This window comes from Typopeltis vanoorti, chromosome 13 (genome assembly GCF_054136105.1).
Source record: "Typopeltis vanoorti isolate ZY-2024b chromosome 13, IOZ_Tvanoo_1.0, whole genome shotgun sequence".
Taxonomy (NCBI): Eukaryota; Metazoa; Arthropoda; class Arachnida; order Uropygi; family Thelyphonidae; genus Typopeltis; species Typopeltis vanoorti.
In genome coordinates, this window is record NC_143561.1 from 2,460,032 (window position 1) to 2,473,738 (window position 13,707).

The 13,707-nt window shown below is 36.3% G+C and overlaps 1 protein-coding gene across 2 annotated transcripts in view; it reads right to left on the reverse strand.

The window, feature by feature from the left end:
- Positions 1 to 13,707, reverse strand: part of LOC150099887 (maspardin-like) — a 174,028-nt gene that overhangs the window by 92,905 nt on the left and 67,416 nt on the right. For both annotated transcript variants that reach the window (XM_090402446.1, XM_090402445.1), the window contains exon 4: positions 1,775 to 1,855. In XM_090402446.1, coding sequence (XP_090258572.1) covers positions 1,775 to 1,855 — 81 coding nt within the window. The remainder of the gene's footprint in view (positions 1 to 1,774; positions 1,856 to 13,707) is intronic.

Genomic DNA, 13,707 nt, shown 5'->3' on the forward strand with positions numbered 1-13,707 from the left:
CTGGTTTAAGCCAATAAGAATACAATTTGGTCAGCTAAATCCCAAATTGCCAGCCCATCTTTGTTCGTTCAGTATCCAGGTAGATACCCAATAGGGTGCACCATGATAAGGTGAGGATTGGACATTAGGTCAGAAGCCCGGGCCGGTTCTCTGCATTCCTTTAAAAGCCTATGTGGAGGTCTCCTTTCAGTTACCCAGCTTTGACCCTTAAGCACCCCTATAAATAAATATTATAAATAAAATAAAAGATTGAGAACATTATAAATAATTATTAAATATTTTAAATATATATATATATATATATTATAAATTTATAAATAAATGAATTAATTTTTCCCCTATTAAAGACTGCCCCGCACGTCAGTAACTCAATTGATAAATGTTTGGCATGCACCAGCACGTTAGCAACTCGATTTGTAAATTTTTGGCATGGGCACATAAAAAGGTTCACCACCACTGCCCTAGACCTACCTAGAGTATACCAGGTCCCTTGCAGCTGTAAACTGTCCTACTATGGCCAAACAGACAGGACAGCTAATATCAGGATATTCAGTTTCACCAATATTCTGGGCTTGCAGACCATGCTCTGGATACCTGTCACAGAATACGATGGAAGAAAGCCACTTTACTACACCACAGCAAATATAAATACGAAAAATTGTTCATGGAATCAGCCTCAGCTCTAAAAAAACTTCCCAAACCTCAACAAATTTGGGAGCATGAGATTTACCCAAATTTATGAAGCTTGCATCATGAGAACATCAGCCCAACAACCAAGACAACCCAATTTAGCCTGCTAAGTAGCAGCTTAAGGACTCTAGGAACAACGTTAGTTACTCTCTTCGGCCTCATTTGCTCGTTGTTAGTGTCTGCATGCACTTATTATAGTTTTATTTCCCATGAAGATGGCAATGTAACATTGCTGAAATATAGGAAGTATTGATTAAAATTCTTTTAATTAATATGTAGTATACGTTGTAATTTCCTGAAATAATTTAAGTTAAGAGTTTGTTTATGGAATATAACTTTCTGACATGGGATTGTTACAGTACTGAAAAAAAGCTTCTGCCTCATCTCTGATATGTATGCAATGAAAAATTTCTAATAAAAGGCCAATATATAGACTTGTGGGTAGAGGCCATGGCTTTTAAGTAGTGCAAACCAAGGCAACTCCAATGCTGAAGATCAATCTCATAAGCTCACTGGTAAATTATGAAACTTTTTAGTTTCATTTCTATCTGGTTATAACAATGATGGATAAATAATATCCTTCATATTCTAATACACATGAGGAATGATTAGCTTGCTCATCTCATTAATAAAAAGTTACTATAAATATATAGCATGGAATAATTAATATTGACAAAGTACCGAAGACTCAATCAGAACATTCTGAATTAGTTAAAGTTCTTCTGAATTCAGACATTAACACGTTCACTGCCAAGCTGAAAATTGGAATTTCGTGTGGTGGGCAAATTTTTTTATCGCATTATCGCGTGGAAGGGATAACGCGTGATCAGCCGGCTGGTGAGAACTCGCACCACGCGATATCACGTGATTGACAATGAACGTGTTAAACGATGACTCTGGATTTGTTGAGAGTACTTGATAAATTTACATATATGAATGACAAATTACGTAGCCTACAAATACTGGAATTAAAAATGGATTTGAAATTTATAAATCATATGATATCTACAGATGGCAAAAATACACATAAAAGGTTTAAAACAGTCCATTATTATCATTAAAACAAATTACCATGTCTTCATACCTTATTTAAGTTCAGTTGATCAAGTAATTTCCGAAATCCAACAGTCCACTCTCGCATTGTCCAGTAGACAGGATACTGCAACTATAATTAATGACATAGCATGTTATGCTTCATGTAACAAGAAACACTACAACAGAATATTTTACTGGATGTTAATGTACAAGAGGTTTTTGAAAAATAACATTCCACAAACAACACAACCTAACATATCTCATTTACAATCATCAATGTTGTGTTAGATCCTGAATGGAGAATTTTACAAGTAAATTCTTTATTCAGGATTTAACATGATAAATATTACTAATTAAGGAGATACCTGCACATCAGCTAATAATTATGAAAAATTTCTTTATGTTATGTGATAATGTGTAGTCCATATGTGCCATATATTGAAATTTATTCCTGTATAACTGAAATGAGAAACAGAGAATTTTCTGTTAGAATAGTGAGAATTGTGTAAGGGAATTGTTAAGTTATTTGTAAATACCATTTAGCTGTCTAGTACATTATGAAATTTCCAGAAAGATAATAAGTAGTAATCCGGAATAATCGTGCATAATCTGTACGAGTCGAGCATAGCGATGGAGGCTGCTGTACCTAAGCGGAAAGTGATGTCAGAACGATTACCTGGAATAGGGTAACCTAACAGATTAGGGAGAAGGTAGGATCACCCAAGGGGCATGAATGATGGGGTTCATGGGTAAAAAACACATCGAATAGAGGGCGCACAAAAGATGATGCGCCATATTACAAGGGCTTTTTCTTCTTCGGTTCCTGGATTTCAGTTTTAGGAGGTTTGTCGGGGTGTTCATGAGAGAGCGGTGGGTTGACTACAGTGATGTCAGATGACGAGGGCTATTCTTGAGAACGCTTGAGGATTTCCAAGTGAAGCTGATTGTGTTACGATGGCTTATGCAGAATCGAGCCTACGAATAAAGTCCCATCGAGGAGAATGGAGAAAATTTCCTGCAAAGCGATAGACAGCACTCCACAGTCCGGAAATGATTCAAAGAAAAGTGTGGTGCATCACAGGTACAAAGACTGCCGATAACTATACAGTAAGGTAATCCAGATCTACATGAGATGGCGGCATGAAATCAGAAAGGATCTGGAAAATGTAAAGAATTTCATTCTATGTTAAAAATCGCTTAGAAGAATAAGAAATGTGTGTATACTGTAAACTAAGGACACTAATAGAGAACTTTTAAGTGAGAATTTGACTGAATTAGTTAAGACCACATGGAACAAAGAAGAATTGTTGATAGGCAGTATTTTGATTGAGAATGGCTAGGCCTGACTTAAGAATTTAGAATTAAGATAGTTATTGATAGAGTATTAATGACAGTGTTCAATGCGTGTTCTGTGAATAACCTGTGAAAGGAATTATATCCTAGTAGTGTTATGCTTACACTTAATCTTATCTTTTCATAATTGAAGGATTTAGCTTACTCAATTTTTATTGTTGTGATATAGTATGAACCTTAACTTAGAGTGAGTATTGTTCTATTAAGTATTTGAATTTTCTTAACTGTAAATATTTTGTGCTTTTTCAATAAACATGTTTTGTACCTTATGAGCTTATGCCTGATTACGAATTCAAACCACCACTTATGAAATAGAACCTTTTTGGCGGGAAAGAATTAGATATTATTGCTTAAGTGAGATTCAGGTCAAGACTGCTAACTGAATCTGCACAGCACTAGCATAAGATTAATTATTGTGTGTATCCCTTTTGAATTTAGAATTGTTTCCCTGAACAAGAGTCTCTTCTGTTATAGGATATTGGCTGGCGCAGCAAAAAAATAAATTTTGCCAATATCCCAAAAGGAAATAGTACTGAATTAATATTTTAAAGGCGCAACAGTAGATTAGAAAGCAGGCTATTTAGAGGTAGAACAAGGTATAAAATAGAGAAAACAACGACCTAACAGTTGGCATTCACTGACAATCCATTCTAGCAACTCATTCCATCCATCCACCAACCAACTTCCCTTCATACAAAGAATCCATTTCTACTCTCATGCACACAACACAATTATAAGGTTTTCAAGGAACACTTGTTTTTCATTAATCCAGAGCAGTAGCTCAAACATGTAAGTCTCCGCTGTGGCTCACTTGCTTGAAATAAGGAAATGCTGAATACTCTCCAGCATTTCCTTATTTTCTGGATATTCAAAAGAAGTGATTTGTACACAGTATTCCAGGTGAATACTGAGATCCTATCAAATATAATGGCACAAATCGCATCCTTAACCATATTTATCAGTATCATTCTCGATATAGTTGAAATACTCTTTCAAAACTCTTGCAGTGCAATGTGTCCAAACTCCATTCCCTCACCCAATTTTCTTGCATTCACTAGAGAAAATGAAAACGCATCATATAAACCTTTGCACCTGGCAACTTTCAACTGAGCAATTCATCAGTTGTCTTTCCAACTAGCCTATTCAAATAATTCTTAAAATAACCATATCAGAAGATTCCACTATTACTTTCAATTTGGTATCCTACAAATTGCTGGATATTTGCTTTCAAACCTTAGACAATATAAAATTATAAATTAAACAAAAAAAGATCTATAAACTATAACATCTTGTAATATCAGCTAGACTTTTTCTACAAACTGAGTGTTGGCAACTCTAGTGAATATTATTATTATTATGCAATACCTCCAAGGAGTCCAAACACTCATCGAGGGAGGGCACCTACTCTACAACTCTGTCTCCATCACTCAGTCCACCAACTACAGTGAACTGCATCAACCACACCAACGCCATCTACTACCTGCCACCACTAGTACTTTTTGTCGATAAATTGCATGCGTTCTGAAGGCCGATTTATCTGTATGTGGAATGAAAAACCCAAGTTTTCAGGGGAAAAAAACCCTGCTACCTCTGTATGAGGTCAGCTAACTCACCTTCAATTGAAAAAAAAAAAAAAAAAAAAAAAAAAAAAAAAAAAAAAAAAAAAAACATGTCAAGATTCCTCCCGTCACAATGAGAATCGAACTTAGGCCTTTTCTAATCGAAGGGTGCAACATACCCAATGAAACACAATACCTTGTTCACCGGAGGCCTGAATTACACTTTCCTTGGCCCCTTTTTTCTTTTCCCACATGGTGTGAGTGACAGCATAAAGGATATGCCAAACATACTATAAGGATCCAAGATCTCCCCAATTAAGGATACAGCAGTAAAACAGTTCCTGTGGGTCGCTGCTGATAGATAGTCCCTGGGATTGAGCCTGATGACAATCAGGAGGTTTCCTGATCAGCTAGAAAATAATCTTTCTGCCACTTACTCTGTAACCTTGTGCATGAAGAAGGTATAGTTGTGTCCAAGGGAAGATATCAAGACCACAAGGGGCTGAAGGCTGAGTGCTACCCCCTGTGTGGATGGAATGCCTGTTCATCTTTCACCCTCCCTACTTGTCAACATGGACCAATTTTCCAACACAAAAAATTCAATAACAATGAAGATAAAAAAGAAAATCTTTTCTCCCAAAAATCATTTAACATAATGACTCTCCAAACACTTTGCACCTCTTCTTTACTAGGGACCATTTTGAGTACACTGTGAATGCTATCTACCCTCTAAGTAATTCAGAACATTAACCTAGTGATGATCTCTTTACCTCACAAAATAACATGTACACAGCCACACCAACCCACATGTTGCATGGTATTATGAAAATGCATCAAGTGGGATGATCTTCACAACTTTCATGCCTTATTCCTTTGGTCAGGATATACTGTTTCCAGTACACCCTGACCATTAAGTAATCCTCATTAGCTTGGAAACATTTATTCACCATTCCACTCTGCATTCCCAGTCTCTAACTAAGTCTTTGTTCTTCAAAAGTGCATCAAGACTGTACAAGTGAAGAATCAAGCATACTGTAACTGGCTCTCATCCAATACTTCACATTTCCTTTTTGAAAAGATCTAAAAGCAAGACACTCGCATCCTGTCCAAATAGCAGTTGTGCCTCTGGTCTCGTGCCAAACCTATCTGTCTGACACTGATCCCACCACTGTTATACATGATGGTACTATTGCATCATCACCCACAGAAAAACACAATGTCCTGGTTTCTTACTTCTCCTCTAATTACTGTATGATTGACCCTGGCAAATGTCTCTCCCCCTAACCATTACAAACACCACAAAATGTCCTCTAAGACATTTTGTGGTGTTTGTAAGACATTAGATACCAAAACGTTTTCTGGTCCTGATGGCATTTCTCCAATCCTAAAAGTGTGTACTCCAAACTTAACTCACATTCTATATGTAAGATGTGTGAGAAATACTTACCATCCAACTACCACCCAATTTCTCTCACTCCAGTTCTCTCTAAAGTAATGGAACTATCAACATTAATCCCTGCATTACCTTGAAGGCACTCAACCAATAAGTGATTGCCACTATGTATTCTACCACTGCTGATCAATAGGGTATCCATTTGCCTATGTAACACTCATATCTGAACAAATACCATGGAAAAATCTGGCAAATCTCAGGTGATTACTTTTCCCATCTTCTAACTATGCAACTAATGCTTGGGTTCCACAGGACTGTTCTGTCACCTACCCTCTTCCTACTATATATAAATGATCTACTCCAGTTGGCTGTCCAAATACACAGCATTACTGGGGTTCAGAAAACCTTGTCAGTATCAATGCAAAACAGTTCTGCTTATCTGCTATAAAATCTATTCCTCAGGTCTGATTACTGACAACACCCAAATCTCTAGACAAGATGAGATCTTTCTTTTTGAAATCACTATCATCAAACCTCTCTTGACCTAAGTACATTGCAACTATTGATTCCTCAGCATCTAAAAAATTAGAATTTCTCTTTACTCAAGGAACTGCTTTAACTCTACACAACTATTAACCCTATACAAATCACAAATCTGCACAATGATTGAATATTATTCTCACATCTTGGGTGGCACCCCTAAGAGCTTCCTAAAAACACTTGATTGTACAGAAGAGAACAATCAGGTTGATTAATAACCCATCCTCTCACCAATTCACTCTATCCTCTCTCACACAGGCATTCAATTTTCAGCTGCCTTCATCTTCTACAAATGCACTGGCATCAATAATTTCTCAATAACAAAAAGCCATTCCAAAAACATATCTATAAAATATATCGCACAATGTTTATATTTGTGTTATATAATGCCAATATAAGCAATGCTGAAATATAAACATTGCTGACATTTAAACTTAACCTGCTGTTTTTAACAGAGCCTCAACTGGCATTCTCAACCATTACTATTCATTCAACTTTTCCAAATTATATCTAAATGATTCCTTTCACCAAAGGAAGGTGGAACCTGTACATTTCTTAAATCTGATATCCCTTTGTCAAAGAATCACAGGTTGATTAAATAACCTATCAATCTGATTTGGCTCAATATTTCCTTGTCCTGATCACTGACATTCATCTGCTGTCTCAACTGCTCTCAAAATTCGGATAACCACCTTGAGTTTTTTCATCCTGTGTCTGTGAAGCTCCATCAGCTATAGTACAAATACCCAAACAGTGAGGCCATCTTCCTTATGACCATTAACATTCATAACTCAAATTGGCTCCACTTTTCCAACTCTACCACAATCGAGCCTGAAGCAATGTAGAATACTTGCTGTCAACAAGAATCTTTAGAAGTTATCTATCTGCTGACCAGAATACCTGATAATCATCTCCACTCTCCTAACACCCTTGATCAGTTCGCCTGATAAATACACTGCACTCTACTTAATAAGTCAGACCATAACCTCGTTCAGATCTCCATCCTTGGTAAACATTCTTCACCCAGCCACTCTGTCTTGTGTTTTCTAACACTACAATAGTACTACAAGAATGACCTGTACAATTTCTGCTCCCTCCTCTCACTGGAAAGGTTATGGTTTTCACTATTCTGACACCTGCTTGAATCAAATAAATGATATAATTCTTACTATAATTCTAATGTATACAATCCATTAGCCCTACCAGTCCTAGTGTATGGAAGTGAAATCTAGACAATAAAACAAAAAGCCAAAAATTAATAACAGCTAAAATAAAGTTTATGAGAAAAACTGCAAAGTATACTCTATTTGATCACAAAAGAAATGAAGAAATTATGAAAGAATTAAACCAGGAATCAGTAATAGAAAAAATTAAAAAATATAAACACAAATGGATGAAACACGTTGAAAAAATATGAAAAAAACCAGAAAGTCTTCTTAAGAGATTCAATCTTTGATAGGCATGATGACGATGATAATTCTTACTGGAATATATAAAGTATTCCATCTAACAGATGAAGGTCTTTATATTCACAATAAAGCTTGGTTTTCCAACAAGTGTATCAAGGCAGCCCAAGCAAAGAATTCAGCATATCATACTTGAAACCAAACTCCATCCATTCAGCTAAAAAGCTGCAAAAAGACAGTCATCAAATTCAAATCAGCATTTGAAAGATACAGGTGCAGGAAACTTGCCTCTTGCTCAAATGTCAAATGGAACTTTTCAGTTCCTTACCAAAGCTTTTGGGCATAACTAGTGCCCATCCATCTTTACACACACACTCACACACCCAGATGGTACCACACATCACCCCAAAACACAGCTAATCTCCTAACATCATTCTGACATTTGCAGGATTTCCTGACGAAATTGAATAACTGCTATGAAAATCAGCAATAAAAAACACCAGCAGCATTCTGAATGGAGAACCTAGAGAACAAATGAAACATTTCAGCTATTTAGGCATAATTTTTAGTGATTATGGCAAATTAAAGAAGTGGGCAAGAGAATTAGCAAAGCTGGTACAGTGAGGTGTCAAATGACAGGATAATTTTATATGGAATAAGAGAAATTAACCAAATAGCTTAATAGCTGCATACAAGACAGTGTTCATGCCAATTTTAACTTATGGAGCTGAGTTAGAAATGAAACACTTGATCAAAGACTTGAGATAGATGTGAGAGTCTAAGAAAATTGTGGAGAGTGTGTGTGTGTGTGTGTGGGGGGGGGGAACAGATGGCATTGATAATAGAATCATTAGTGTGACAGAGCTAATCTAAAGTGGTATGGTCACTTAAACACAATGGAAGGCAAAAGACCCAAAGAAAGAAGGAAAGACCAAGATCAAGGTGGACTGATACAGTTATAATAAAATTTAATGCAATGAATATAACACAGACACATCTTCAAGAATAGGACATAAAAATTTTTAATAACACACAGATATCAATAAGTGGAAGAAATCAGATTACTATTATTATGAGACCTCCAAGGAATCAAATACTCATTGAGGGAGGCTATATATCATCACCTAAACCAGCTGTCATACCTTCTCTTAAACTCATTCCGACTAGATGCACTCATCACTTTAAGAGGCAAACTATTCCACTTATTCACTGCTCTATGAGAGAAAAATCTAACTCTTTCTTAACCTGTAAGGAACTTAACTTCTATTGATGCTCCTGTGTTCTCTACACATCTTCCATATAATAATAAAAAAAAGAAACAGGTTTCATTAGATGATATCTGATAACTAATATTTAAGGAATTGACAGCGTATACTAGAAATATAGATTAAATAAACTTTAATATATACTTTCCGATATTTCAGCAAACGTCACATTGCCATCTTCTTGGGAACTTACTACAAAGACACGTGCACACAAGTACTAATAACAGCAAATGAGACTGAAGCTAGGAAGCTAGCGTTTCCTAGAGTCCTGATGGTGCCCCCTGGCGGGCTATATTGGTAGTTCTTGGCCTTTGGGCTGAAGTTCTTCTGATAAAAGTTTCCCAAATTTGGGGCAGTTTCATGCATCCAAATTTGTTGAGGTTTGGCATGTTCCTAATTAAATATATTAAAGTTTATTTAATCTATATTTCTAGTATACGCTGTCAATTCCTTAAATATTAGTTATCATGTTTAACCAGCATATAAGCCTCTCAACAAGAATCAGATGATATCCTATAACATATATTCAGAAGTTTCTAGACTTCTATCATATCACCCTCTCATTCTACTATTAACCAGAGTCAGTAGGCTACATGCTCTCAATCGGTCCTCATAATCTACGTTCCATAATCCTGATATAATCTTTGTAACTCTTCTCCACAGCTTCTTTATCTCCTTAGAACTCAGGAGACTAAATCTGTACACAGTAGTCCAGGTGTGGTCTTATCAAAGCCTTGTAAAGAGACAAAATCACTTCCTTATTCTTACATGTCAAGATTCATTTCAACACTACAATTATCTCTAAGTTGTATTTGCCATTTTCAGTATCCAACCTTTTCAAATTCCTATCCACCATAATGCCAAGATCCCTAGCCTCATCAGTTTCTATTATATTAGCATAACCCTGTTAATATAATATGCCATTGGTAATCTAATCATGCCAAAATGCATAACTTCACATTTGCCAACACTGAACTGACAGCAATTATCTTCTTCTTCTTCTTCTTCTGCAGCTTCTCCCACTTAAGTGGGGTCACTGTTTCTTATGAGTCTCCTCCACACCTTCCTGTCTTGGGCTGTCACCACATCCAAGTTCTTCATCTTCAAGTCCTCTTCTACCAGCTCCCTCCATCTCTTCTTTGGCCGGCCACGCTTCCGCCTTCCTTGCACATCCATCTGCATGACCCTTCTTCCCACATATTCGTCCTCCCTCCTCATCACATGACCAAACCATCTCAACCTTGCCTCCTGTATTTTCGCTCCTAAGTTCGTAACTTTCACTGTTCCCCTGACATAGTCATTTCTCAGATGATCCTTTCTGGTCACACCGCACATCCACCTAAGCATTCTCATCTCTGCTACTTCCATCCTGCTAATGTTATTTTTCCTCAGGGCCACAGTTTCTATAGCATATGTCATAGCTGGCCTCACTACTGTCCTATAAATTTTGCCTTTCAGATTGATCGGCACCCTCTTATCACATAACTGACAGCAATTATCAATCAACCAAATTTCCATCCTAGTCAAATCATTCAGTTAGTTCTGCATATCAGTAGCATCCCTAATAGCCCTGCTGTCTTTGCATTATCAGCAAACAATTGAACATCTATCTCCTGTTAGATCCTTCCTAATATTATTAATGTATAAATTGAATAACAAGGGTCTAAGAACTGATCCCTGAGGTATACCACTGTTCATCTTAAATCTGGCAGATTCAGACCCACCATATACCACTTTCTGATACTTGTCTCTCAACCACCCACTTATCCAACAGTTTATATTCCAAATCCATATTCTCTAGATTATGCAACAGCCTTTCATGTGGTATCCTATCAAATGGCTTAGCAAAATCCAACTTAGCCATAAAATATGAGCAAATTGCTAAAACATGACCTGCCTTTAGCTTTTCTTTGGTTTACCTGCTGCCCTCTATAACTGGATTGCCAGCTTTCTCTCTGGTTGTTCACTGCATGTCATGGTGGATGTCAAAGCATGTTTTGCAAATTAGTGTCAAGGCTTTTACAAACTGTCTTCCTTGAGTCTACCTGCTACCCTCTATAACTGGATAGCCAGCTTTCTCTCTGGTTGCTTACTGCGTGTCATGGTGGATGGCATCCTCTCTTTGCACTTTGCCACTAATGCAGAAGTATCTAAGGGATCTGTTTCCTCGCCTATTCTCTTTCTCTTATACATAAATGACTTACTCTCAACCACTACAAATCCTGTCGATAGCTTTGCCAACAATAACACTCTCCACTCATTCTACTCCTTTGACAAACCATGTAGTTAACTGACATCTCTTACATTTATTTATTTATTTATTTCATGTGCAAACTACAGAAAATGTAAGATCATATGTATAAATGATTAAAACCATGCATTTAAAGAAATAGACATTAAAAGAATATGGATTAATAGCATACATTACGAAACAAAAATGCCACTTGCATAAAATATTACATAAAAACATAAAATGTCAAATTTCACTCATCCAGTAATTAATATACTTTAAAGCTGTTTCATTACGTTGCATTAAATGTTCTCGGATACATATATTATTAATATCCATCAGGCAGCATTGCAGAAAATGATCCATGGTTGTGTTTCACCACATGAGCAGCTGTCATTGTCTGTGTAGCCCCATCTGGCCATATTCTGCTTTGAGCTGCCCATTCCAGAATGAAGTCTATTCAATGTCTTCCATCTTTGACAGTCTAGATGTAAGCTGGATGGAAGAGATTCGCTTAAGTTCAGAGCCTCAGGAGATTGTTCTTGCCACATTGTTAACCTAGTGGCTTTTATGGAATCAACCAACAGTTCCAATGAGTGAATAAAACTTTTCCTTGAGTTTAGCCTTCTATTTACTGCAACATATCCATACAAAGGATGCCATTCATCATTTAGTTGTTGTTTCCGCTCATATCTACTCTGTGTTGTTCTTCTGATATGAGTAGGTGCAATACCGGACAGTGGGTATAGATGGTCATTTTTTGTAGGCTTAAGGCAGCCGGTAATGTGCCGACACGTTTCATTAAGAACCTTGTCAATAATTTTGACATGTGATGATCTTTCCCAAACAGGGCTAGCTTACTTGGCTGTCGAAAAGTGCCAGTGCAGAGGTGTGCAGTACCTGTGGACTTGCAACCCCACCGAGATGATGTTAATCAGTGCAGGATATTATTACGTTTGAATTTCAGCTGCTGTCTTCTCTATGTGTCGCTTCTAATTTAAGTTCCTATCTAGTGTGACACCTAGGTAAGTTGGATTTCGATAATTGACTAATTTCATGCCATTAATTTGATTTAATTTAATTTCATGAAACCAAGTTTTACTGGGATTTGGTTTCAGTTGATTTTCCTTATAGTAAACTAAGAGTTTCTAGTTCTTGTGTGAGCTGCTTCTCAATGTTATGAAAGGATATTGCTCGATAAGCTATTGCCCGGTCATCTGCATATAAGAAGGTTCTTGACTGTGGGTTTATAGGTTGGTCGTTAGTATATATATATTGAAAAGGAGGAGAGAGAGCACACTTCCCTGAGGTAGAGCATTTTTCTGGATATGCCATCTACTCTTTTTTCCTTGAAAATCAAAGAATCTCCCGCTGAATAGCAGCGATCTGAATACCTCCACTAACTGATGTTTGTCATGCTGTAAATTTTGACTATAAGCTTTCTAAGATTTAGTGTGTCATATGCTACGGTCATTATCATCATACTTATCATGGATTTAGGCCTAGTATGGCCTGTTCTGACCTTAGAAGTCATCGTTGAATCGTTTAAGAGGATGTCCTGGTTTTCTTTTTCCTAATGGCTTGTACTTTAAGGCTTGTTTTGGTAATCTTTCTATTTTCATTCTTTGAATGTGTTCCATCCATCTATGTTTATATTTTTTAATTTTTTCAATTACTGGGTCTTGGTTTAATTCTTTCATAATATCTTCGTTTCTTTTGTGATCAAATAGGGTATACTTTGCAGATTTTCTCATAAACTTCATTTCTGCTGTTGTTAATCTTTGTTTGTCTTTTTGTTTTATTGTCCAGATTTCGCTTCCATACATTAATACTGGTAGGGCTAATGTATTGTATACTTTTAGCCTAGTTTGTTTTTGAACTAGGTTTGGTTTAAATATAGAGTTAATTACACCTGTTATTTTTAAATATTTTGCAATTTTTATGTTTATATCTTTTTCATTTTCATAAGTGATCATACATCCTAGGTAGTTAAATGAATTCACCTGTTCTAAGATCTTGTTATCTAATACTATTTTAGTTCTTGCTGGATCTTGTCCTTTAAAGGCCATAGTTTTTGATTTTTCCGTTGATATTATCATACCATAATCTTTGGATATCTCATTTAGATTTAAAATAGCTTTCTGTAAGTTATCTTCAGAATTTGTAATTATTATTTGGTCGTCTGCAAAGAGGAGAGTGTTTAAGTTAACTGTAGGTGAAAGTTTAATTCCTTGAT